Consider the following 27870-nt stretch of genomic DNA (forward strand, 5'->3'; position numbering starts at 1 on the left):
AACAGTGTCAGACTTTAATTTTTTGGGCTCCCAAATCACTGCAGATGGTGATTGCAGCCATGAAATTAAAAGACGATTACTCCTTGGAAGGAAAGTTATGACCAACCTAGAGAGCATATTCAAAGGCAGAGACATTACTTTGCCAAAAAAGTCCCATCTAGTCAAGGCTATGGTTTTTCCTGTGGTCATGTATGGATGGAGAGTTGGACTGTGAAGAAAGCTGAGCAAAGAAGAATTGATGCTTTTGAGCTGTGGTGTTGGAGATGACTCTTGAGAGTCCCTTGGACTGCAAGGAGATCCAACCAGTCCATTCTGAAAGAGATCAGCCCTGGGATTTCTTTGGAAGAAATGATGCTAAAGCTGAAACTCCAATACTCTGGCTACCTCATGTGAAGACTTGACTCATTGGAACAGACTCTGATGCTGGGAGGGATTGAGGGCAGGAAGAGAGGGGATGACAGAGGATGAGATGGCTGGATGGCATCACTGACTCAATGGACGTGAGTCTGAGTGAACTCCGGGAGATGGTGATGGACAGGGAGGCCTGGCGTGCTGAGATTCATGGGGTCGCAAAGAGTCGAACACGACTGAGTGACTGAACTGAACTGAACTGAACTGATATTCTTTTTGCATTCATTAACATTACTTTTTGTGTTTCATATTGTGGTTGTATTTGTTTTTGAGTTTTCATTTTCAGTTTTATGTTTTGTTTTATTCCCATTATGTTGCATTTTCAAAGTGGACTAATCTAGACTACATTTTCAAAATTCTCTTTTTAAAAAGTTCATATATCATTTTAAGAGCTCCCCTGGTGGTTCAGCAGTAAAAAAAAAAAAAAAAAAATCCACCTGCAATGCAGGAGCTTCAGGAAATGCGGTTTCAGTCCCTGGGTTGGGAAGATTCCCCTGGAGAAGGGAATGGCAACCCACTCCAGTATTCTTGCCTGGAGAATCTCATGGACAGAAGAGCCTGGGGTCTACAGTTCATAGGGTAGCAAAGAGTCAGACACAACTGAAGTGACTTAGCACTCACACGTATAATTTTAAATGCCATTTGTAGAGACTCAACAAATGAGTGGAATGTATTAGTTTTTATCTTTTAATAAAGGTTATAAAATTCAACTGTTAAAGATATCTGCTAGCATTATTTTAAATGTGATGTTTTGTCTGAATTGAGATAGGCAAAAGTTGCTGCTGCTGCTGCTGCTGCTAAGTCACTTCAGTCGTGTCTAAGTCTGTGTGACCCCATAGACGGCAGCCCACCAGGCTCCCCCATCCCTCGGATTCTCCAGGCAAGAACACTGGAGTGGGTTGCCATTTCCTTCTCCAATGCATGAAAGTGAAAAGTGAAGGTGAAGTCGCTCAGTTGTGTCCAACCCTCAGCGACCCCATGGACTGCAGCCTTCCAGGCTCCTCCATCCATGGGATTTTCCAGGCAAGAGTACTGGAGTGGGGTGCCATTGCCTTCTCTGAGGGAAAGCTTAGCTCACCAAAATTCTATAAAAGTGTTTGAAAAATTTGGCTTAGTCAAGGTATTTTATATTGGCCTCCACAAAATTGACCAAAATCTTTCTGTTCCCCTTATCCCTATATGACAGATTAAGAGATGTTAGGCCTATAAAACAACATTAAGAATAATTATCAGGGATAGTAAAGCCTATGCCTGGTAATTATTCTTAATGTTGTTTATGGGCCTAAAATCTCAATTATAGCACACACATGAAGTTTAAATAGAAATAAGAGTGAGAAAACCCCTACCTCCTTTATTATTACTATTACTAATAACTATACTGAGGATGGCTCCCAGTTATTGATTGTTTACTGTGTGCCAGTGACCAGGGAAGGTACTTGGATTCACAATTCAATTGAATTTCTTCAACAACTATAGGTAGTATTTATTCCCATTTCTGAGTGAGGAAACCAAATTAAGAAAACTTTTCTGAGATTTCACACAACCAGTAAATCACAAACCTTGAGAGTTAAATACAAGTCTGCCTAATTTCAAAGCTCACGATTTCCATTTAGGTCCTGTTAACGGAAAGATCTAGTCTTTACGTCTACAAAACAGAAATAGCATTGTCTCATGAAGTACTTCTACCTGGCCCTGACTGGCCCGTTCTGGAGAGGCGCTTCCTTTGGGTGGTAGATAACGTGTCCACAGTCTTTGGGGACTGGGCTCCAGTTTTGTCTATCAGACAGGTCCCATGTGACTGCTCTTCACATTTGGACCTTTCATTATTAGTCCTCACACTGGCAAATCATCTATAAAATTTGTTACTTGATCATTACTTTGTCATGTTTGGGAAAGAAAGCTTTAAAGATCTTGATTAAGATGAGTTGGAAGTGGTTATAGTGTTCACAAAAGCTACATATTTCTATCTTGTGTCTTAATTAGTGGATAAACAAGGATGTATCAATCCATTCCCAGACTTTAGCACATTGGTATGAACAGGAAGCCTTCCATTAACAGTAGGCTCAAAGCACCAAGGCCTCAGGTGGGAAAGACTCTTCAAGGAGAGTAGCTTTGCTCAAACTGCTTTAAGCAAGAAAAGGAGTTCTTGCAGCTAACGTCATTGACAAGTTCAGGCCGTGTCAGCTTCAGGCACAGCTTGGTCTAGGGTCTCAAACAAATGCCATTAGACATCTTTGTCTGTGTACCTTTCATCTCTGCTTTCCTCTCTGAGCTTTGTACTCCTGATAACAGGAGGGCCCTCACAAGCCTCATGCTTACAACCTATCGGTTTTCACATCCAGAACAAAGGCAGTTATTTCTCTCCGAAGAGTGCTAGCCCAAGTCCTGAGAATAACACTGTGGCTTAGCTTGGCTTGGCTCATACACCCACTTTTTAAACCAATCACTGAAACGAAGGAAGAGAACTAGCCAGGCCTCAGTTGTATACTTTCTTCTGGAACTTAAAAGTGGGATTAGCCCCTTCAGAACCATACATTCTGGAAATGTACAGAAAAATGTTTTTCCAAAAGAAAGTCAGGAAGAAGGAGGACCAAAGGAATCAACCAATCAATTAACCACCATCACCAACAAAAACATAGGTGTCCACCCTATATTTTCTAGAACTCAGTTTCTCTATCTAGAATCAAATCTGACTCCAGAATACTGTGCTCCTGTGTACCCACTGGTGTGGGGGAGGCAGGCAGAGAAAGATGTGGTATATAGGCGAGCATTAGTCAGGGTAACAAAGATGAGCTCTGGGCATTCTAGTGACCCAGCAAGCCTGCAGGCTACAGTAACTATTGCTAAGATAAGAATGTGTCCCAGCTGGGAATGCTTCCCAGTTGGGAAATGGGTGAGGGAGAGCAAGATCCATCTTGAGGAAAAACAGATTTATTTTCAAACATCCATTTGGGATGATTGTTAAACAAGCCTTTTAGAACACTTCCAAGCCCCTGCTGGGCTGCTCTCTTAAGATTTGACATTTGGGAGAAAACACCCACTGTTACTAGTGACTAGAAAATAAGGATGAAATAGGAAACTACGTCAAACGATATAGGACCATCAGGAACAGGAGTGATGTGGGTGGCACTGAGTTAAATAGAGGTCTTTTTAGAAGGATGTGGATTCATATAGTTTGTGGAAATCACTTTCTTATCAGTTGGGTAAAAATATTAAAAGGATTTGGGTTTATGGTTCAACATTTTCAGTAAGAAAGGAAGATAACAGCACCACCACCCCCACACCTCCCGAAAAAAAAAAATCTTGTCTTCTCACTTGTAGAAAGTGATGCTCTCTGTGAGTCATATTTAATATAGAAAGCCAAGGAACCTTTGGTTCAGAGCAGAGGATCCTGGGAACACATTACTAGATAATAGCATAAATTACAGGCCATCCAGAAAAGTAAAATCAAGGGCCTCAGCTATAAAGGGAAGCCCAAGTTCAGAAGATGCTTTTGGAGTAGAGCAGTTATAGATTAAATAATTCTTATGAATTTTCTAAACTCAGAAATTTAATTCAGTTGGGTGTTAGAGAAAAACTCTTGATGCTTCCAAATTTTAAAAAGGGGAAGAAAAAAAAGATACCCTGTTTTCTGGTTTTTCCTGTCCTGTGAAAAGTGCCAGAGAGCTGGGCTCCAGGGCTAATGGATGCCACCTGGAATGGGTGTCCTGGCCACATCAGGAACAACAGTGAGTACCTCCTCCATCCTCAAGTGGATATTGGCTAAAGCAACTTGCCCTGTGCCTGTCAAAATATAAGCTTAGGATGGCATATGGGATTAGAGAGGGAGCATAGGCCCTCAGGGGCTTCCCTTAGTAACTCAGGTGGTAAAGAATCTGCCTGCAAAGCAGGAAACCTGGGTTCGATCCCTGGGTTGGGAAGATTCCCTGGAGAAGGGAACAGCTAATTCCAGTTGAGCTGTTTCAAAAGGATGCTGTTAAAGTGCTGCACTCAATATGCCAGCAAATTTGGAAAACTCAGCAGTGGCCACAGGACTGGAAAAGGTCAGTTTTCATTCCAGTTCCAAAGAAAGGCAATGCCAAAGAATGTTCAAATTACCGCACAATTGCACTCATCTCACATGCTAGCAAAGTAATGCTCAAAATTCTCCAAGCCAGGCTTCAGCAATACGTGAACCCCGAACTTCATAAGTTCAAGCTGGATTTAGAAAAGGCAGAGGAACCAGAGATCAAATTGTCAACATCCTTTGGATCATTGAAAAAGCAAGAGAGTTCCAGAAAAACATGTATTTCTGCTTTATTGACTATGCCAAAGCCTTTGACTGTGTGGATCACAATCAACTGTGGAAAATTCTGAAAGAGATGGGAATGCCAGACCACCTGACATGCCTCCTGGGAAATCTGTATGCAGGTCAAGAAACAACAGTTAGAAATGGGCATGGAACAACAGACTGGTTCCAACTTGGGAAAGGATTGTATCAAGGTTGTATATTGTCACCCTGCTTATTTAACTTCTATGCAAGGTACATCATGAGAAATGCTGGACTGAATGAAGCACAAGCTAGAATCGAGATTGCCGGGAGAAATATCAATAACCTCAGATATGCAGATGACACCACCCTTATGGCAGAAAGTGAAGAAGAACTAAAGAGCCTCTTGATGAAAGTGAAAGAGGAGAGTGAAAAAGTTGGCTTAAAACTCAGCATTCAGAAAATGACGATCATGGCATCTGGTCCCATCACTTCATGGGAAATAGATGGGGAAACAGTGGAAACAGTGACAGAGTTTATTTTGGGGGCTCCCAAATCACTGCAGATGGTGATTGCAGCCATGAATTAAAAGACGCTTGCTCCTTGGAAGAAAAGTTATGACCAGCCTAGACAGCCTATTCAAAAGCAGAGACATTACTTTGCCAACAAAGGTCCATCTAGTCTAAGCTATGGTTTTTCCAGTAGTCATGTGTAAATGTGAGAGTTGGACTATAAAGAAAGATGAGCACTGAAGAATTGATGCTTTTGAACTATGGTGTTGGAGAAGATCCTTAACAGTCCCTTGGATGGCAAGGAGATCCAACCAGTCCATCCTAAAGGAAATCAGTCCTGAGTGTTCATTGGAAGGACTGATGCTGAAGCTGTAACTCCAATACTTTGGCCACCTGATGCGAAGAACTGACTCATTGGAAAAGACCTGGATACTGGGAAAGGTTGAAGGCGGGAGGAGAAGGAGATGACAGAGGATGAGATGGCTGGATGGCATCACTGACTCAGTGGGCATGAGTTTGAGTAAACTCTGGGAGTTGGTGATGGACAAAGAGGCCTGGTGTGCTATAGTCTATGGGGTCGCAAAGAGTCGAACATGACTGAGCAAATGAACTGAACTGAACTGAACGCACTCCAGTATTCTTGTCTGGAGAATCCCCATGGACAGAGGAGACTGGTGGGCTACAGTGCATGGGGTTGCAAAGAGTTGGACATGACTGAGCAACTAAGCACAGCACAGCACAGCGCATGGACCCTCAGGCATTCCGAAGCAAAATGAGTTGTATAAGGCCTGGCCTGAGATGGTCTGCAGCTCATTATTCCCCCTTTCCACAGTGGTGGGCTGGCTGCTGGAGATGTGGGCTGCAGATGGGAAGCACACTTTCCTGGGGTTTTGTTCTATTATCCAGGCCCCTCTTAGGCACCAGAAGTATTCATTTCTTGGCATGCTTGTGGATTCAGAGCGTGGATGTCCAATTTGCTCTTTGGATAGCTTGGACAGCTGGCTGGGCCCTGGAATATATGAAAGGGCCAGTGGGAACCCACTATTATCCTAGGTTGTGTCTGACCCAGGCGACTCATGTTTCTGCCTTTGCAACACCAACATGACCCTCAGTTGACCTCTCTTTCCTCGATTCTCCTACTTCTGACCATTCCAAACATTGCTGCCTTCTCAAATCACCATTTAAAGTGGTGAATCCTTGTCTCAAAGGTCAGCAGGGACTCTTCTTTGTTTCCAGAAGGATTTTGAATACCTCCATCTCAGATAGGCCAGTGTCGCATCCCCATAGGCCCTCAAACACCTTGCTCATGCCTCCTTCCCAATCTTTGCCCATCTCTTCCCTCGGGCTAGAATTTCTCTTGCACCCCACGCCGCCCAGTATTTACCTACCCTCTCCAGACCACTCCAGCTCTCAGGGTTTTCTTCAACAGATTGCTTATATTGTACAGCATCTAAACTGCTCCTTGGACAATTAATTGTGCCATTTTTCTCTTTAGAACATTTTTATGTACTTATGTTGATGAGGCTATAAATTTCTTCCTCTCTTGTATCTCCCAGAGAGATGATCACATAGGAGACATTTAGTACTTATTGAGTAGATGAATACATAACTCAGGGGCATCGATAGCACTGAAAGCATTCTTGTGATTCGAGTAAAACAGGTTAGAAAAATGACAACCTACTCCCAACCTTGTGATTTCAACATCTAAATTTGATCTACAGGTAGGTTAGGGTGCCCTTTGCACCACTTGTTTTAATTTTCAGCAAGAAAAGATACTAGAAACATCTTTCATCAGAGGAATATTTCTACTGTTCATCCTCTGCTTAGAAACCTCTAGTGATTTTCTTTCGGTACAACATCAATAACAAGCCAGCCCCTGGAATTCTCTCCTCTCCTGCCTCCTTGCTTTGATCGGTTCCCAGAGACTCCTCTTCCTGGTTCCTACCTCAGTCCACTTCCTGGTTCCAACCTCATTTTCAGGAAACTTGAGCAGCCTGCCTTTGCCCCTTTCCTCTCCCAGTCAGATGGGCTGCTTTCCTTGCCTGCGGGGCAAAAAGCTAGAGCCTTCTGAAGTTTTATCTTTAAAGCTGTGTAAAAGCGCCTCTAAAGCTGGAGGGCCAAAGCGGGGGAGGTGCAGAGTTACCATTCAGTGTCTGCGACTTGTTGAGATTAAAAAAATAAACAAAAGCAGGCATATTTGAAACATTAAAGACACATCAATTACTTCCAGCTTGTGCTGTTTCCTTTTGAACTCCTCATCTTGTGAATGTTATTGTCTCCCTGCTCCTGAGAGCCTTTGTCCCCTTCTGGGGTCTGAGGCCCACCCTTCAAGGGAGTCTCCGCCAAGGAAAAGGAAGCCAGGGAAAGTGTGGTTGTCCCCGAGCTAAGCTGGCGCCCTGATGGCTTAGCAAGCCTTGCCTGCCATTCACTTCCCGCTTACCAAGCTGGCTCTCCACCTGAGTGCTGGCAGTGAGGGGCGTGGGTGGATGGACTGTCCTAACTTTTGTGGTGGCCGAGCAGCCTAAGCCCTCCGCTTGCAGGTCCCTGATTCACAGGCAAAGGGGCTAAGAGCCCAGAAGGAGAACAGTGCTGGTGACGGCAAATAATATGAGCAAACAGAGGCTGGAGTGCCTCCCCAGGTCTCATCTTCACACTCGGTTATCCCTTGTTTGGAAATCTGCTTTCATTTGCTCAGAGTCAACTCCAGGAAGAAGAGGAGGCTTTCAGGATCCCCGGGTGGTCAGGGTCAAATCTTCAGGGGTGACTTAGCCCAGGGCCTGCTGAGGTCAAGTGCCGTATTTTGTGATCTTCCCTGGGACTTCCATCTCATGGCCAGGACTGTACGCAACTCACAGTGGACTTGAGCATCTGTGAGAAATACAAAGGTTGAAAGAACATTATTGTTAAAAGGGATCTGAGCAGTCAGTCTTCTTTCCATAGATGAGAAAACTGGGGCCCAACAAGTATGTAAAATTCTTCCTGGGTTTTCGTCTTCATTCATTTATTTATTCTGCGGATATTTATTTAGTGCTTAGGGCTGCCCAGGTGGCTCAGTGGTGAAAGCATTCGTCTGCCAATGCAGGAGACCCGGGTTCCATCCCTGGATCAAAAAGATCGCCTAAAAAAGGAAATGGCAACCCATTCTAGTATTCTTGCCTGTGAAATCACAAGTACAGGGGAGCCTGACAGGCTACAGTCCATGGGGGTCACAAAGAGTTGCACACAATTTAACAGCTAAACAACAACCACAAATGTGCAAGGCAGAGTGTTCAGGGTCCCAGGGCTGGTTTGTAGCAGAACTGGGACCAGATCTCAGGGCTCCTCCTTCCTGGTCCAGTATTGCTATATGTATTGTTTTCCCTACAAAATATCGTAAGTCAGCATGTTGATTAGTTACTTGACCATTCATCAAGCCCCTGCTAAATTGCGGGCTCTGGTGTGCGACACAAGGTTTTCAATCAATTTTATACCATCTTGAAAGATGTATGCGGAGGGAATCAAGGCTCTGTGTTTGCCAGTAAGGAGTAGAATTGGGATTGAGTTGGGAGACCATTTGACTGCAAAGTCCAAGCTCCATTTCCATCATGGTGCATTAGCAGCTCAATTTCTACCAAAACTTCATGCTCTAATGAGGTTGATCTCACTCCCCGCCAAGGGGCTCCTCTCCTTTTTACCAGGAAACCTTTGGAAATGGAGTCCCCCTGCCTGCCCACCCTCTTTCCTTCTCTCTACCTTATTTCTACATCTCCCTTGGGGATCACAACTTAATTGGCTCATGCTTCAGGAATGTTTAGAAATGATGAAATCCAGCCACCAGGTTTTAACTTCGCTGAGCTTACTATTTAGACAGCCATCATTCCTTCAAATCTGTTTTATTTGGTCAGATTTTACTGACAAGCCCAGGTCAGATGAGCAAACAGTATTGCTACATAGACCTTTGTTGCTGGCCCTTTAGAGAACTGAGGAAGACCTTAACCTGACTTTTTTCTTTTTGTTGGGAAAAAATTGCTCCTTGCCCGGGGGAGGGTTATTTGCTATTGTTCAGCCAAGCCAGGGAATGCTCTGGATAATCAGATATTCTGATGGACAAAGTTACATTACTTGGATCATCAGCTTTTAAGGAATTAGAATGAAATACACTTAACACAAAAACTGTACTAAGCACAACGTAATTTGCTTGCTGGGTTCTGGTGCTGATCGTATGAGCACCAATTTTCACTTAACAGGACATATTATGAAAAGAGCGCAAGAAACCAGGTAACTAACCTGCTGTGGTTCTGAGTCATTCCACTTTTCCTTCCTGAGTCCTATTTCCTCCTCTGTAACACAAACATGCTGGATTTGATTCATTTTGGTATACACGTTGCATGCATGCCTTAGTACCCTGCTCCTGGGCCCATATCAGACATCACGAATCAATTGAGGCAGTTTTTCCTTTAATCCCTGACAGCCTCAGGATTTCTTTACATCTGATGTTCCAGCACCAACCCTCAGTGGATTGGAGTTGGCACATGAAATGAAATCTATTTGCTGTCCTTGAACTAGATGATATCTATGGTCTTGGCTTTTATGAGTTGCCTGGAGTAAGTGCATGGAGGATACAAAGCTATGCAAAGCTGAATAGTTGGTGGTATGATCAAGTGTTGAGTACATGACCACTCAACTGTGATTGTTTTTCTCCTTCAAACTACTAAGACCTAGGCAAATGTGGCTACTGAAAACTATGGTGGAATTTCATCTAAAATCCGGGGTGGATGGTGACAAGAGGGATTGATCAGCTTAGCTCAAGACCTAAGATTCAAGTCCCCCTCATAGAAACAGGCATAAGTCAGTAAGCCCACATCTGAGTTCCTTCTGCCCACAGCACTAGACTGGGAGATGTCATTTATGTTATAGTTAGTGGGATGTGAAATACAAAGCTCCTAGTGAAGTTGAAGCCCCTCAGAGTCAGGGAGGAGGTTCTAGTTATCTTTTGGATGCACAGCCTGATTCCATAACAAAGTGTTTAACCTTTGAAAAATCACTTAACCTCTCTCTGCCTCCGTTCTTGATTTAATAAACAGGGAAATAATAATAGTATATACTTCTGGGGTACATGGTGCCTGTCAGATGAGGTTATTGATGAAAGTGCTTAGAAGACCACCTGGTATATTCTTGCTTTTGTTTTATTATAAAATCACAGCCTACCCCAATGCATGATGAACACTTGGGCTGATGTATGTTGACTGAATTTTTAAATGACCATCAGAGGTGAACATGCACCTTTGGAGAGACTCATCCAAGAACCAGCAGGAAGCCACATAAGACAGGATGTTGCCACAAGCTAGTGGGGAACTGAACAGGGAAGAGTTAGTACTAAGGGTCTGGATCCATCTGCTTTTAAGGCCCTGAGAACTGCTGAAGGGAGACACAGGATGAGGGAAAAAGCTCTGCTCAGTTTTCTGGGCTCAGGCAATTTTTGTTCTTTAAATTAGAAGCTTCCATTTTTTGAAGCATATTCAAATCATGAAAGTACTTTCATGAGAATATATCATTTTTATCTCATTGTGTCCTCAAACTTACAAACTCAAGCTCAAGGCAGTATCACATTTATATGACCGATGAAGGGAAGCTGAGGCCCAGAAAGGTTAATTTGCCGAAGGACGCACAGCTCATGTGGGAGAGACAGAGTCTGCACTCAGACTCCTGTCTCCACAATCTCCTCTATCCTCTCTACTTCCTGTTCTCCACAGCACACTCCAGTTTTAGGTTTCCCAGCAGTTGTTTTCCAAATAGCATCAAGAAAAAGTGATTTTGTTAATATAAATAATGAGTTGATGAGTGACTTTTATCTTCCTCAAATCCTATGACCAAAATATTTCTACAAAAAGAGTCTGTAAAACATGCCTGGGCATGCCTGGAAAGAGACGACAGGAACAGCATATAATGCCTAATGAAACGTATAAGGGACAGAACTGGGCTTTTATTCGAAACATGATCTTCATTTTGCTGCCAAATAAAATAAAACAAGTATGAAACAGGAACAAACCACTGTTGGACATGTTTGCCTAAAGACTTGGACACATTGTGAAACCAGGACTTTATATGTTGCCCTTTAATAAAAAAAAAAAAAAAATGAAAGGAACATGTACCTTTTGAATAGACATGACTTTTAGTTTTCTTTTCCATGATGGGAATACTTTTACAAGAGAGCAAAATCAATTCATCCCCCCTTCTTCCTTGAGACCAGGGTATGAAGAATCAAAGCTACTCCATTTTGTAAGGTTCTGGGAAAAGAGCCTTTGGAAATCCCCTGACCTCACCCCACCACCTGCGAACCAATCAGAACCCTTGGCCAGCCCAGGAAATTCGAATCAAGCCCAGGAAAGGAGAACCAATCAGAACTCAACACCTAACCCTTTGCCAGAAGGTGACCAATCAGACCCGGAGACTCCCGTTTTTCGAATTTTTCACATGATAATACCCTATACAAGCAATGTAACCCAGAGCTCAGGGCTCCTCCCTATAGCTGCTGCGTCGGTATCGGTGGGAGCCCCAGCTCGAGCTTGGTAATAAAAACTCTCTTGCTTTTGCATTGGATATCGGCTCCCTGGTGGTCATTGGGAGATTTCGCGACTTGGGCATAACATTTGGGGGCTCGTCCGGGATCTCCCACCGGCTCCACGGGAAGACCGATCCGGACTATCTTTCTTTTCACTCCTGGTAGAACCTGGTATCTGAGACCGGTATATGACTCAGGCGGACGCACCGGAGTGTCACCGGTGGGGGTCCTTGGGAGATGTCCCCAACCCCGGCGTTGGGGGACTGAGTGCCCCTGTTCTCTGTAGACGATAGCGGGTCGCTCCCGCTGAACGGCCGGAGGCCGTTGTCGTTCGGTTTTACCTCCGGACTCCCGGAGGTCTATTTCTCCTGTCTCTCTTTCTGTTTGTGTGGCTGTTCGTATTGTCTGTGTTAATTTACCAACATCTGACTGATCCAGAGACGACGGGCAACACCATTCTAGCCCCACACCTCTATCCTTGGTTACTGATAATTTTAAGGAGGTCAAGATGCACGCTCATGACCTCAGTGTAGAAATTAAAAGGAATAAATTAATCACTTTTTGCAGCGCAGAATGGCAGACCTTCCATGTAGGCTGGCCCTCAGAAGGCACCTCTGACTTGGGAACTGTACACCGAGCCCGAGATATCATCTTCTGACCGCGGATCGGACACCCTGACCAAGTTCCCTTTGTCAGCACGTGTGTCTCCTCGGACAATTCATTTCTGAGTGTTAGACAAGAGCCCAGTTTTGGGCCCTGGAAGGGGTCCCTCTTCCTGCAACAAATGGTGACTCTGGTGGGACTCTTCTTCACCGAGACTGACATCCTGACCATTCGGGGTACTCAGGGGCCAGCTTGCCTGCCAATGGACCAGACCCAGTGGCCGCAACTGGGACCCTTTTGTCCCTGGTCTCCTCCTGACACAGACAACTGGCCAGAGTGCCCCGACCAGTAAGGAACAAGAGACTTTATTGATCTCTCTCCCCTTCCCTCTCTCTTTCCTCTCCTTAACCCTTCCTATCCTTTCCTGTTTTTCCAGCCCCCAAGTCCTGGACGCAGGAATCTGGTCGAAGGGCCCTCAGCCTGAGCTGAGGATTGGAGACTGATCACCTCTTCTTGGCAGAGAACTCGAATTCTGGTTCTGATTTCTGGTAGGGCCGAGTTCCAGTCCTCCCTTCTCTTGAGGCCCAGGGAAAAGTCCCGTAATGCCTGGGTATCTGTAGGTGCAGGGGACGTCTGTAAGGCCACCCCTTTTGCCCCCCTCTCCTGCCTCCTCTCCCTTCTTCTTTCAACCTGGCTTCCTTTCCTCCCTTGAAATCTTTGATGTTAGTACTTGGATCTGAAGTTCTGTGTCTATAGGAGGTTTTCTGAGAGACTGTATTTTTGTATTTAATGGCTTCTCTGGTGGAGCCGAGGTTAAAGCATCTGCCTGCAATATGGGAGACCTGGGTTTGATCCCTGGGTCGAGAAGATCCCCTGGAAAAGGAAATTTTGCTTTGTCTGGCAACCATGTGGTTTAAACCTGCCACCATTTTGTTAAAACTTGATTTTCTTTCCCTGTGCCTTGAGACCAGGGCTCTCAGGAACACTTATCTGACCATCTCTAACTCCTGACACTGAGGAAAAAGGAAAAAAAAAAGACTTGAAGCTAGATCTTACACTGTGTCTGTCTAAATATGTCTTGGTAATATTTTTGTATATGATCTCTATTTATTTGGCTTAAAAAAAGGTAAGTGCTTACAAATCAAGTAATTCTAAATTAAACAATAAATTCCAGGTTTATGTGAACTGGGAAATATTCAGTGTTAAATACCTGATATTAATGTTTGTTTGTTGACCTATTTAATATAGACATGTCTTAGAGTACTTCACGGTAAGTAAAATATTTTCATTGTACCTAGGTTTAATATGAGTCAAATATTATACCTGTTACAAGTTTGTCAACAAGAAAATTACCTCAAGTGAAAAAAAAATTCTAAAAAATGTAAATGAGATATGAGCATTTACATAAACTCTATTAAGAATAATTATGCTTTAGGAATGTCTGTCTGAAATTGTCCAAATTGGGGTAACTTGAATTGGGTTGTGCTAAACTAAGTGATGGAAGTTCACTGACTAGCTAGCTCATTTCCAAAGAGAGTAAAATTTTGAAACATTTATTACTGAACATTAGTTTCCTCTTACAAAGAAGCTAAAGAAATTTGGGACTGTTAATGACTAAAAATAAGCTGGCGCAAAAACTTGAATTTGGCTTTTCTCTCTCTTAAAAGGACACACTTTCTTCAGATGTTGAACTGCATTTGACAATAGATTTAAGTTCATTTGCTTCTTAAATGGTCTGTTCTGTATTTGCTTCTGAAATCCCATATTGTTACTTGGCTGAGTGAATAGCTATTGTTTCACAGTGACCTATAGTCCCGCCTGACTGAGTGCTCAAAACCTTTCTGATATTTGTTGACAAAACTTCCTAAATCATTCTATGAAGCACTTTTGGCTTCTAGCTAACTTTGGGGTGCTTCAGAGGGCCCCTGGAACATCCTAAAGAGAGATATTAAACTGTGTTTATTTGGTTGGTTAAATTACATTAAAAAAAAGATTATCAAATGAGTAATAAATCTGTTCATATTATAATGTAGAGTTTTTAACATTCTGATATGTCCTGGTATTTTAATGGAAAACCTGATGACTTCACAAAAGTTAGCAAAAGGACTAAATGAACCAGTGAATATGCTTATAACTTTTATGGTTCCTATCTGAAAAATTATGGGGTTAAATCTTATGTTTTCAGGGAGTAGGGGAAATCTTCCTCTCAAACTAATTATGACAATACTTTGGTAAAATTAAATGTTATAAAAAAAACAATTATATTTTCTATCTAACTCCTCCAAAAATTAGAAGTTCTTAGGTTTCCAGTAAGTTTATCAAATGAGTTAGGAAAGTTTTCTCACGGATACAAAAATCTCAAGAAATTTTTGAGACATTAAGAAGGGAAAAATTCACCTAGATTTGTTAGGCAAAATCTGTGATAAGCCTTTGGTGTGAGTTTCCCAGCCCTGTTTTATTTTAAAAGTTCAGTCTGAGACTCTATAAATGTTTCAGCAAAATAAAAAGCCTATAATCAATTATGGTTATGGAAATAATCAGACCAAAATCAGTGAGAACAGACCTATTTTGCAAACAAACTAGCCTTAATTTGGTTATATTTAATAAAAATAAGGGTAACTTTAAGGAAAAAAAAGATATTTTGAAATGTTAAATCCCAGTTTGTTAATGGAGGTCTGCATCTAGTAAGACTCATCTCTTAGATAGTTCTTTGCTGTTATGTAATGTTAATGTAAAATTTAATTGAATTCTTGAAGAACACCCTAAGTTTGTTTCTGAAGCTTATCTCAATAATCTATCTTTGGATGAAGATCAGATGCCTCATGACCTGCAACCAGGACTGGAAAAAGACATAATTTAAGGGACTGTCTCCAACATGGATGGAAGGACTTTTTAATCAGGAGAAACTACACTACACCAGGATGAGAAGACGACGACATCAGAGGGAGACAGCTTCCCCGAGATGCGGGACCTGATTCGTATGATCATTTGTTTTCTTGACTTCTTAGACCTTTGCATAAAAGTCAAATGCTTTTCTATCATAGGCCTGATCCTATGCTAGTTTTAAAAATCAATCCAATTGTTGGGTTTGTGGCCAATTACCTGTGTCTAGTTTTGGGTTACCTTGGTAAATTTCTCTATTACCAGACTCTAACTGATTGGCCCTGAGAAAATTTACTTAAAAAATTAAATCATACTAAAGATAATCAGTCTAGTGACACTAGAAAACTGGGCTATGTTCCTTATAGATGGTGCCAATATATAATTTCCCTGGAAGATAAAGATTCTACAGGGCAGTCTAAGTCAGATGACCTGAAGATATACTGGGCTACATCTAATGGAAGTTCTTAACATAAGTCTTACTTGTGACTTTTCTAATACTGCTGGCTATGTTATTTGTATTTCACCTGTTTTACAAAATTGCTGTTTCTTACACTGTGTGTGTGTGAGGCCTCTAATAGAATAATATATAGTCCCATATGAGATCGATGATGGTAACAGTGTAACTCTAGATATGGCAAGAAGCAAAGAGAGGGAATATTTTCCTGGACCAAGAAGCTAGTAAGACAGGTGGTCCAGAGAATTTTGGATGCTGTTTTATGGCCTAGTCCAGTAACAGCACATTGAGTGGCCTGTTTACCTGAGAATGGACACTCTCAGCACCATGGGATAAAATGGTCATGAAGTGCTCCCCTCATAATCATGGTCAAGTTTATGAGCAAAAAGTGCTCTGCCAACTGAAGACTGACACTCGCCATCTGCATCTACAAAGATTAAACCATGGCCGCTGCAACTGCTGACTTTCAACGCCCCTGAAAGGAGTTCAGGGTGAAAATCAGGAATGAGGCACTCTGTGCTCTGGGAAAAACTGGCAGAACAGGCCTTCAGATAGTTAGATCTTTTCAGGAGAAGATTTTATGAGTCCCAATTCTTGCATCTTCTCATACCTAGAGAAACACTGACATCATTAATGGTGAAATCTGCTTTGGCTATTAAGGAAAAGTTTACAATTAAAAGTCAAAATAGAGTAGCTATGGTTCAGATATCCTGGGAAATAACTAGGTGATGCTATGGGTGTACTTTCAGATTAGACCTTGTATTGCTAAAAACACTTGAGTTTTCTGAGTCGTTTCAGGCTTGGATGCCACCATTTTCAAAACAATGTCTGCTGGAAGCTAGTAACCTTACTTTTTATAAAACTAGGCAACTGGCTACATGGCTACAAGTCTCCCTGAAGTGCCAGGACCAGACTGGGTTTCAGGCCTATTCTTCTAAAAAGAAATGAGATTTATTTTGTCTACTAAATTCCAGTTATCACTCCTCCAATTACTTCTAACTGGGTCTGTTACACCAAAATGGCAGACCAAGGGATTAGGATTTTAATCATACAAGACTCAGATCTAGAACTTGGAACTCAGAAATACTTCCAATTCAGGGTCTATACTCCAAGCTGGGGTAGTCCGATGCCCCATTTTGACAGGAAGTTATCACAGTCATAGTTGCCTAGTTCCCTAAAATTAAAACTGAGCGGGACTCTGTGGGGCTCTGGAGTGCAGATCTGTTCTGTGTTCTCCATTTCTTATCTGTAGGATATAGACTTTGTTCAGCCTCCTTGGCCTTCCCTGAATTCCAAAGCGTGGATTCAAACAATTGCTAATCAGGGAAGGGAGGGGATACAAAAACAGAAACAATCAAAGGTTGGTACAGGCTCCAGACAGAGTCCTGGTTCCTACTCAAAGAAATATGCATAACAATGTCTTTGAGCCCCCCATCCAGGTAGAAGATGGTAACTTCAGACTGAACACAAGATTCCTGGAGCACAGCTCTGTTGTCTCACCACCAACCCATCAGAAGGGGTCACAAAGCCTGCAACCCTCACCCCAAATGTTGCCTTCTGTTTCCGGGGACCAGAGATGACCATCCTGTTAGGTCTCCTGTTTGGCCTTTGTCTATTTCATCTCTGAGAGGGGCCAACTAAATTGCTGTTACTACAAGGGTAGAAGCTGGTTTCAGATGTGGAAAACCCCAACCTAGATCAGGTAGAGAGAGACTTCTGCTCTATTAGGCAGGCCTACACCCACGCACAGGAGGAAGAAGTTAACAGAAGAAAGAGACCTCCGCCCCAATTCCCAAAAAGTATCTTGAGCATGAAGTCTCTCAGAGGGCCTATGCTGCGTTAGGGGAAGAACGTTGTTTTTATGTGAATCACTCAGGGGTAGTCAAGGAGTCCCTGGCCAAGATAAGAAAAGGGCTGATTCAAAAAAAAAAGAAAGAAAGAAACGTCTCAAAATTGGTTTGAATCCTGGTTCAACTCATCCCCCTGGTTCACAACTCTCATATCCTCCTTGGTGGGGCCCCTGATTATCTTGTTACTGCTACTCACCCTCAGGCCATGCTTACTAAACTAACTAGTGGCCTTCATTAAAAACTGCATCAACACGGTGCAGCTCATGGTACTCAGATCCCAATATGCGGCCCTACCAACGGTCCCCTTAGCAGGAGACAATATAGAGCTGACCTCAGACCCATGATTGGGTCTGTCCTGGATCCTAGAGAAGGGGGAAATGAAGAATCAAAGCTACTCCACTTTGTAAGGTTCCGGGAAAAGAGCCTTTGGAAATTCCCTAACCTCACCCCACCACCTGGGAACAAATCAGAACCCTTGGCCAGCCCGGGAAATTCGAATCAAGCCCAGGAAAGGAGAACCAATCAGAACTCAGCACCTAACCCTTCACCAGAAGGTGACCAATCAGACCTGGAGACTCCCGTTTTTCGAATTTTTCGCACGATAATACCCTATATAAGCAATGTAACCCAGAGCGCAGGGCTCCTCCCTATCTATAGCGGCTGCATCGGTATCGGTGGGAGCCCCAGCTCGAGCTTGGTAATAAAAACTCTTGCTTTTGCATTGGATATCGGCTCCTTGGTGGTCACTGGGAGATTTCACGACTTGGGCGTAATGGGTATGCAGTAAATCCATTTCCCAAAATACTCCATGACCTGAAATGAGTGGGGCTGGGTCCCCATGTTTGCACAGTTGAGAGTCCCCATTCTCATAGTCCTATGGCTTCAGCTGATTAAATGATCTGACCCCAAGGGGAGCCATAGTCTGAGTAAGCCAGCAAGATCCTTTTCTTTAGATGTTTTCAACCACAGAGTGGAGGATTCTAGTTGGCGTAAATACATGGGTGGGGAGAACATGGAGATCAGGCCAAAGATAGCTACACTGGGCCATGTCCAAAGTGAGCACACAGAGAAACAACACGGGGACAAGCAGGGACAAGCAGATACAAGAAAAGAAGCGAAGGCATGAGAAGATATGAGAAAGACTGGGTAGGTCTTGAAAACACAGAAGGACTGCTTTTCAAAGCCCAACTCCAGTCCAGGAGGTCTGGCTGGACTTCTTGACCTAAGATTACATGACATTCTGTTAAGATGCCCTCACATCTGGACAGAGTGTGACACTCTATTGTTGAGTAAATTGTTCATTAAATAACCCTCTTTCTTTGTGCTACTTTGAGTAGATTTTTATCCCTTGTAACCAAAAAGTCTGATTGGTATGGTACAGTTTTCTCCAGCTGACCTACAATTTGGTGGGGCTCATTCCAATGATCAGGTGATTTCTTTCTTTCTTTAATGTAATGATTTATTATGCGTTTTACACATTCCAGAATCTGCAAAATATTTCACTGTGTGATCTCATTTAAGCCACACAACAATTTAGGTTTGTGCATATGATTTTGTACACACAATAGGCAGCAATAAATATTACTGTATAGTACTTAAAGTAAGTAAAGTGGTTGGTATCTTTACTACCAATCTTATAGAGAAGGAAAACAAGGATAAGAGTAAGAACAACTGATCTGACCTAAGTTCATATAGGCACTACATGGCAGGGCTACTATTAAAATCTACAACTGGGCAGGTCATGTAACATTTCTTTGTTTCAGTTTCCTTATTGTAAAATGGACACAATAGTATCTAAAAGAAAGGGATATTTTGAGATCTAAAGACAAGACATGAAGACATAAAAGTGTCTAACACGGTGTCCCACAGTCAGTGCTCAATGAATATTTGTTTAAAATAACAGTAAGTCAGAGATTCTTAACTGAGGTCCATTGATGGGCTCCAGCTCTGTTTACTCCTGTAAGTTACATGCCACATTTTATATTTATGTCAATGTCCACTCTTCTTTTTTTTTTCTGCTGGGGAGAATATGTGCTTTCAACAGTTTTCACCCAAGTCTGTGCTCTCCCAACCCTATCTCCAAAATGAAAAATATGTACTTTAAAAGGAAACTTAAGATCCTCTTTGCCTCCACTCATTGCTCACTCAACTCCAAGAAGGAAGAGTTTTGCAGTCATGGTGAGCTAGGTGGGGTTCTTGTGTGGCAAGAAAAAAAGACAATTGCTTGACCTCCAGGTGGGTGTCCTGGCCCTTTAGTCATATTCTGCATTTCTCTCACTTGTGAAGTGTGGCTAAAACTATTAACAGTGGGTCTTCTCATATTTGGGAGATATTTGAGGAGAGCGGGGCCTATTAGACCTCCCCAACCAGGCAAAATAAATCCGCACAAGTACATAGGTCTGAGCCCATAAGTCATGGGGTTGGGGATAAAACCTCAGGGGGTAATTAAGTCTTCCTTTGTTAGCTCTGCTTATCATTTGTGGTGGATTTCAAGAGGAGAGAATTTGAGCTCAAGATCCCATCTGATATGTCTCTGCTTCCCAATAAGAGTTTGGCAATTTTTTAAATTAATACTTCATGATTACACACACATATACACACAGTAGCAAAGTCTTAAAAGGACAATTTCCAAAAATTTTATTGGCTTTGGTTGATTAAGATTGAGGGAACTTTACTTGTATTTTAGCTTCAAAATTTGTGAAAGTGACTCCATGAATGAAATGAGCCATTTTGTCTCTTTTTAACATATAATCCGAATAATAGTACAAACACTTTTGAGTACTTATTTTATGCCAGTAACTAGTGTGTTGGGTGATACCTTACCAGCTCAGATGGTAAAGAATCTGCCTGCAATGCAGGAGACCTGGGTTCTATCCCTAGATCAGGAAGATCCCCTAGAGAAAGGAATGGTTACCCACTCCAGTATTCTTGCCTGGAGAATTCCATGGACAGAGGAGCCTGGCAGGCTGTAGTCCACGGTCACAAAGAGTCAGACACAACTGAGCGGCTAACACTCCAAAATAGTGTGTTGCATTATCTCCAATTCCCAACCACCTTATGAGATTAGATATGTCATTGTTTCCACCTGTAGGTTAAGAAGCCAAGCCTTGGCAAAGAAAAAGAACATATCCAAAGTCACCTGGTATGTATCTGACTAGAAACTTCAGTTACTAAAATATCCTTGATTCGCTTCATGGTATAGTAGAAAGTATATGGTGTGTGAGAGGAATCCCATCTGTGAGGACATTTGGGTTTAATTTTCCTGTCTCTCACAGCTGAATTGAAAAATCAGTTCTCAGTTTCTTCACCCAACAAATCGGGTACCCTTATTCCTGCCTCCTCTTCCATCAATGAATAGACTTCCGTCTGGGTGTGCACACATGCTCCCCAAAGACAGAAAGTCATTCGGCTTAGGTTTAACAACCTAGATTCTCAGAGTTCAGCCAACAATGACATAGTCTCTGAACTTTGTAGGGAAGAAAATCCAAATTTGCTCTTCTTTGTGAAGCCAGCAAATGCTAGAAATTAAAATTTTACTAACACCCTTTTATATTCTTAGTTTGCTACTCATTAAATTGTAAAATTGTTATATCCATTGACTGGAGCCACCATAACAAAATATTGTAGACTAGGTGGCTTAGACAAAAGACATTTCTCACAATTTCAGAGGCTGGAAAGTTCAAGATCAAGGTACCAGCCAAACTGGTGCCTGGAAAGGGCCTTCTTTCAGGTTTGTAGATGGCCAGCTTCTTGCTGTATCTTCACATGGCATAAAGAGAGAAATCTCTCTCTTCCTCTTTTTCTAAACCTATCATTGATCCCATCATGAATGTCCTACACTCATGACCTCGTTTAACCCTAAGTATCTCCCAAAGAATTCCCAAATAATATCTCGAAACTGGGAGTCAGGCATGAAATTTTTGCACCTGGGTTTATGTCCCTGGATATGCCCCAATGACTCTTAGTTTATCATCCATAGGAACTTGATAATTTGTATCTACTGTTGTGTGAAAATTATATAAATCTTAATTAAGTTGAATTGATTCATAGTGCTTTTCAGGACTTCCCTGGTGGCTCAGACGGTAAAGCATCTGCCTATAATGTGGGAAACCTGGGTTCGATCTCTGGGTCGGGAAGATCCTCTGGAGAAGGAAATGGCGACCCACTCCAGTACTCTTGCCTGGAAAATCCCATGGATGGAGGAGCCTGGTGGGCTACTGTCGATGGGGTCGCAGAGTCTGACTGAGAGACTTCACTTTCACTTTCTTCATCCTTCTACTTCTCTGTACATTCATTCTACTAATTTTTGAGAGTTTGATATTGAAACTCCAACTAAAAATCTTAATTTATCTACTGAAAAATAATTATAATATATAGTGGAACTATATGTAACTTTGTTCTGTATTTTCCAAGTTTCCTGTAAATGTATTATCATATTTTCATAATTAAAAAAATTTTTTAAAGTAAGCAAAAATAAAATAAAAAATAGATAAATTGGGGGTTAGGGTCTCAACATATGAATTTTGGAGGGCCACAATTCTAAACATAGCAATTGTAATTAAAACAACTGGGGACCAACAGAGAGTTGATAACACTATTTTGTGAAGTAACAAATTATTTAAAATTAGTTAAATTTTACTGTTTTACATATAAATAGACTAAAGGAAGGTCCTTAACATGTACTTAGCTATATGAAATACTTACAGCATTGTCTGAAATTTTTCTATGTGCTGACAAAACTTTGTCATAAAATGAATTTTGTAAACCATTGCTATTGAAATGTTTAGTATGAATTTACAGTGGAAGAGATAGAAACTTTGCTTTATTAAAGAAAATGTTTTTAAGCTCAACTAATTTGTGCACAAAGTTTTCCTAATTTTTGAATTTTTGCAGTTCTGCTATGAGATACTGCTTGGAGGCAAAAAGTTGAGAACACTCAGTCACTGATAGACATTTTAATTTAAGACATGTTTATCCAGCCCAATGTCAAGGACATCAAAGTGGATAATTTTAGCTCTTTATGCATTGTTCATACAACCCTTGGTTATCCAGTGTAAAATGTTAATTTTAATCTTCAACAAATAATATGAGGTAAGTAGGATATCAATCTTTGATAAGTAAAGCTAGACTCAAAGGTATTAACCACTGAAATTAACATCTATTCCAATCAACCATATGTCTCTGTATGGAGCTGGAGAAGAATTTCAGCTATCTAAGACTCATAAGTTCCCAGCTCTAAGTGGGACTTCAAATCATGTTTCCAGAACACAAAGAACACTTGATAAAGTTAGAGAGAAATATTTTTCAAAAATATGTCACCAGGCGGCTTGGGAGTGATTTAACAGAACCATCCTACAGGGAATGAATTTAACCTTTGATCCCTGCAAAGAAGGTCAGCAAATTTGTTTTTACTCTACATCTCATAATCAACTCAATGTCTGGATAAATCAGTTTCTAAAGAGGAGTCTGTGTTTGCAGATAAATGATACTTTCACCCTCCAATTTTTAACCATTTAACCCTCTCTTCTCTGAATTAAATTCTACTGCTGTTCTCAACTTTTCTGGGGAGGGGAATCTAAAAACTTAAGATGCCATACAGTATTTTTTTGAAGTGAACCAATTTCAAGTATTTATTGAATTTTGTACAATATTGTTTCTGTTTTATGTTCTGTTTTTTTGGCCTGAAGGCATGTGGGATCTTAGCTCCCCCACCAGGAACTGAACCCACACTCCCTGCTTTGGAAGATTAAGTCTTAACCACTGGATCACCAAGAAAGTTCCAGGATGCCATATATTAGAAAGACACGCCACACTGCTGCCTGCAAAAGAAATTAAATGTCCAACAGAATGTTTTGGTGATTTTTTTGTTCCTTCTCGGAGATGAAAACATGAAAAGATATTGGTTTTTATCTATCAGTTCACCTGAAGTCTTCCTGCTAATCCAGGGTTGGCAAAGTACAGCCCATGGGATAAATTCAACCCACTGCTTGTTTTTGTAAAGTTTTATTGGAACACAAACATGCTCATTCATTTAGGTATTGCCTCTGGCTGCTTTTGTGTTACAGTGACAGAACTGATTCCTTGCAGTCTCATAAAGCCTAAAATATTTACTCTCTGGGTCTTTACACAATATGTTTGCCAACCACTGCTTTAAATCAAAGAAAGAGGCTTGGGGTGGTGACATCATGAAAATACATCCTTAGCCCAGATACACCAGTGGCTTGGGGGTAACTGAGGATGGACATTGGTTTTCATCCAAACAGTCACTTTGCAGAAACAGAGTCTGAGAATAACATTAATCTGATGAAAAGAACAATAGTTGGGGATGCATCATAATGAGGTATAGACACAGTAACTAAATTTATTCCTCTGATTCTCCAGCAGCCTATCTAATAAAAATATGCTATGGTGGAGATGAACCCAGAGTCTTCAGCTAATCTCAGCCATTTGGGAATAAGAGTTCCTTCTCTGAAGCAGATGTGTAGCTCAAAGTTCATCTCGAGTGCGCTCACAGAGGGAGCACAGCATGTGTTGTTCTGCGAGGGGACCAGCACTGGCCTGTCAATGGAATAACTAATTTTGTTAAAGGACTTGGGGAAACAGTGGGGGTTGGGAGCTAGGCTAGAACTTGGGAAAAACAATTTTAACCCTTCCTGGGCAGGACTAATTTACTTTTTAAATAATGATGATTTTATTCAAGAAATGCCTGTGGCATTTAGACCAAAAGAATGCAATAAGTCCTGCTAGTTGTCCTCGCCAGTCACCCCATGTGGACAGCTGCCAGGAGGCTGATACACAAAGGCGATCGTTGCGTGCACAGTTATTTAAGGCGTAGACACTCCTCATCCTTTGAAACTGCTCCACACTCAGGATTCTAAATTCCCGCTTCCTCTTGCCCCTGCTCAAAGGTCAAGTGCATGGGCTAATGAGGGTGAGCTCCCTCAGTTTTCTTATCCAGTGCCAACTGCCAGGTAATCTTCCTGAGTCTGGATTTTCACTCCTCTCTTGGAAGAAGAAGGGCAGAGACCTACCTCTGGGCTTGAGCATTGCCATGTTTTCTGCTCTCTTTAGGACACTCTTTCGTCATCTGTAGGTTCTTTATTTCTATTGACTCTTTCTGTTTCCCTGACTAATGTGCTTGGGTCTCATTTGCCCCAAAAATATGAAAAATCAAAACCCCAAACATCTTTTCTTGAACTTCAGTTCAGTTCACTTCAGTTCAGTCACTCAGTCGTGTCTGACACTTTGTGACCCCATGAATCACAGCACGCCAGGCCTCCCTGTCCATCACCAACTCCCGGAGTTCATTCAGACTCATATCCATTGAGTCAGTGATGCCATCCAGCCATCTCATCCTCGGTCGTCCCCTTCTCCTCCTGCCCTCAATCCCTCCCAGCATCAGAGTCTTTTCCAATGAGTCAACTCTTCACTTGAGGTGGCCCAAGTAGTGGAGTTTCAGCCTTAGCATCATTCCTTCCAAAGAAAACCCAGGGCTGATCTCCTTTAGAATGGACTGGTTGGATCTCCTTGCAGTCCAAGGGACTCTCAAGAGTCTTCTCCAACACCACAGTTCAAAAGCATCAATTCTTCTCTGTTCAGCTTTCTTCACAGTCCAACTCTCACATCCATACATGACCAGTGGGAAAACCATAGCCTTAACTAGATGGACCTTTGCTGGCAAAGTAATGTCTCTGCTTTTCAATATGCTGTCTAGGTTGGTCACAACTTTCCTTCCAAGGAGTAAGCATCTTTTAATTTCATGGCTGCAATCACCATCTGCAGTGGTTTTGGAGCCCCCAAAAATAAAGTCTGCCACTGTTTCCACTGTTTCCCCATCTGTTTCCCATGAAGTGATGGGACCAGACGCCATGATCTTCATTTCCTGAATGTTGAGCTTTAAGCCAACTTTTCACTCTCGTCTTTCACTTTCATCAAGAGGCTTTTAGTTCCTCTTCACTTTCTGCCATAAGGGTGGTGTCATCTGCATATCTGAGGTGATTGATATTTCTCTTGGCAATCTTGATTCCAGCTTGTGCTTCTTCCAGCCCAGCGTTTCTCATGATGTCCTCTGCATATAGTTAAATAAGCAGGGTGACAATATACAGCCTTGACGTACTCCTTTTCCTATTTGGAACCTGTCTGTTGTTCCATGTCTATCCAGTTCTAACTGTTGCTTCCTGACCTGCATATAGGTTTCTCAAGAGGCAGGTCAGGTGGTCTGTATTCCCATCTCTTTCAGAATTTTCCACAGTTGATTGTGATCCACACAGTCAAAGGCTTTGGCATAATCAATAAAGCAGAAATAGATTTTTTTTGGAACTCTCTTGCTTTTTCCATGATCCAGCGGATGTTGGCAATTTGATCTCTGGTTCCTCTGCCTTTTCTAAAACCAGCTTGACCATCTGGAAGTTCACGGTTCACGTATTGCTGAAGCCTGGCTTGGAGAATTTTGAGCATTACTTTACTAGCATGTGAGATGAGTGCAGTTGTGCAGTAGTTTGAGCATTCTTTGGCATTGCCTTTCTTTGGGATTGGAATGAAAACTGACCTTTTCCAGTCCTGTGGCCACTGCTGAGTTTTCCAAATTTGCTGGCATATTGAGTGCAGCACTTTCACAGCATCATCTTTCAGGATTTGAAATAGCTCAACTGGAATTCCATCACCTCCACTAGCTTTGTTCATAGTGATGCTTTCTAAGGCCCACTTGACTTCACATTCCAGGATGTCTGGCTCTAAGTGAGTGATCATACCATCGTGATTATCTTGGTCGTGAAGATCTTTTTTTGTACAGTTCTTTTGTGTATTCTTGCCACCTCTTCTTAATATCTTCTGCTTCTGTTAGGTCCATACCATTTCTGTCCTTTATGGAGCCCATCTTTGCATGAAATGTTCCCTTGGAACTTAGTTGTTCTCTTTTGCTATTTTCTGGCTTTTTCAATCCTTTCACTATCTGCAACAAGTATAGGACTAGGTTATGATGTAACAACAGGGTTTCCCAGGCGGCACTAGTGGTGAAGAACCCCCTTGCCAATGCAGGAGATGGAAGAGATGTGGGTTCGATCCCTGGGTTGCTGTAGGAGGGCATGGCAACCCACTCCAGTCTTCTTACCCAGAGGATCTTATGGATAGAGGAGCCTGACAGGCTACAGTGCACGGTGCTGCAAAGAGCTGGACATGGCAGAAGTGACTTAGCATGCACGCAAGCATCTGATGTAACGGCACGCAGCCCCTACATGTCAGTGGCTTGCCACAGTGACTGCACTTCTGTATGATGTCCCTACACTGCCGCCACCTATTTCCTCTGTTCACTCACTCTTCCCCTCACTCGTATCTTCTAAAACATAGCTTCTGTCACCATTATGCCACTAAAATCACATTTTGCTGTTTTGAAATTTTTTTTTCTTAAAATGGCCACATTGTTATAAAACCATATTTTCTCTGCTATTTCCTCTTTGTTTTCTTTGTAAAATTTGACCCAAACTTTAATTTCCTTCCACTTGAATCCTGTTCTTGGTTTGTGTGATTAGCATTTGCAGGATTTTCCAGCTTTCTAATTTCCTTTCTGCACACTTTTTCCGTCTCCTTCACTAATCTCTCTTGCTCTTCCTCCTGTTCCGTAGAGATTGTCCAGGCAGCTCAGACACTTCTCATACTCTCTTTGTGCTTTCCCTGGGACTTCAGCCTTCAGCTCCAAACATGGAACTTCCAGTCCATCTATCCATCCATTCATCTATCCATCTGTTTCTCCAGATCTTCAATTACAACTCAAACTTTCACTTGGATTATACTTGCAAATTAACATAAACTCATAGATTCTCTGAAAACCCAACACTTCTCCTTCTTGTTCATGGAACTGTATCAATTAAAATGCTGTGGCTACAAATGATATGATGCCCCCACTCAGGTGGCCTAAAAAATAGAAAACTTATTATCTTAAGTAATAATAAATCTAGGTGCTTCTCTTGGCTCTGGCCTCTTCTGTGGGTCAGTTCTGACTTCTGCTGGTTTCTGTCATGGTAGGTAGACTATTATAACATCCCCAGTGATTATATTCAGATACGTCAGTCTCTAGAAAAAGGAGGCTGAGGTTGTTTTTTTTCTTGTGGTATTTTTTTTTAAGCAATAAAATCTGTTCCAAAAGTCTCCCTAGCAGTCTTTCTTTTGGTTCTTTAAAAAAAAAATTAATAACAGCTTTATTGAGATATACTTTGCATACCACATAATTCACACAATTCAGTTTTTGAATAGATTCACAGGATCCACAGAACTGCACAGCCATCACCCCAATCAATGTTAGAACATTTTCATTGCTCCCAAAGAAAGCCTGTATCCATTTACAATCATTTTTGTTTTCCTTCTCTCTCAAG

General features: G+C 41.9%; 1 protein-coding gene across 1 annotated transcript in view; it reads right to left on the minus strand.

Annotated features, from left to right (window-relative positions):
• Positions 1-1761: 1761 nt before the first annotated feature.
• Positions 1762-27870, minus strand: part of RNLS (renalase, FAD dependent amine oxidase) — a 363618-nt gene continuing 337509 nt past the window's right edge. Inside the window, exon 8 of the mRNA XM_060404926.1 lies at positions 1762-8040. Within this exon, the coding sequence (XP_060260909.1) occupies positions 7999-8040 (42 nt within the window). The 3' untranslated portion in view covers positions 1762-7998. The remainder of the gene's footprint in view (positions 8041-27870) is intronic.

Source organism: Ovis aries, chromosome 22 (genome assembly GCF_016772045.2).
Source record: "Ovis aries strain OAR_USU_Benz2616 breed Rambouillet chromosome 22, ARS-UI_Ramb_v3.0, whole genome shotgun sequence".
NCBI lineage: Eukaryota > Metazoa > Chordata > Mammalia > Artiodactyla > Bovidae > Ovis > Ovis aries.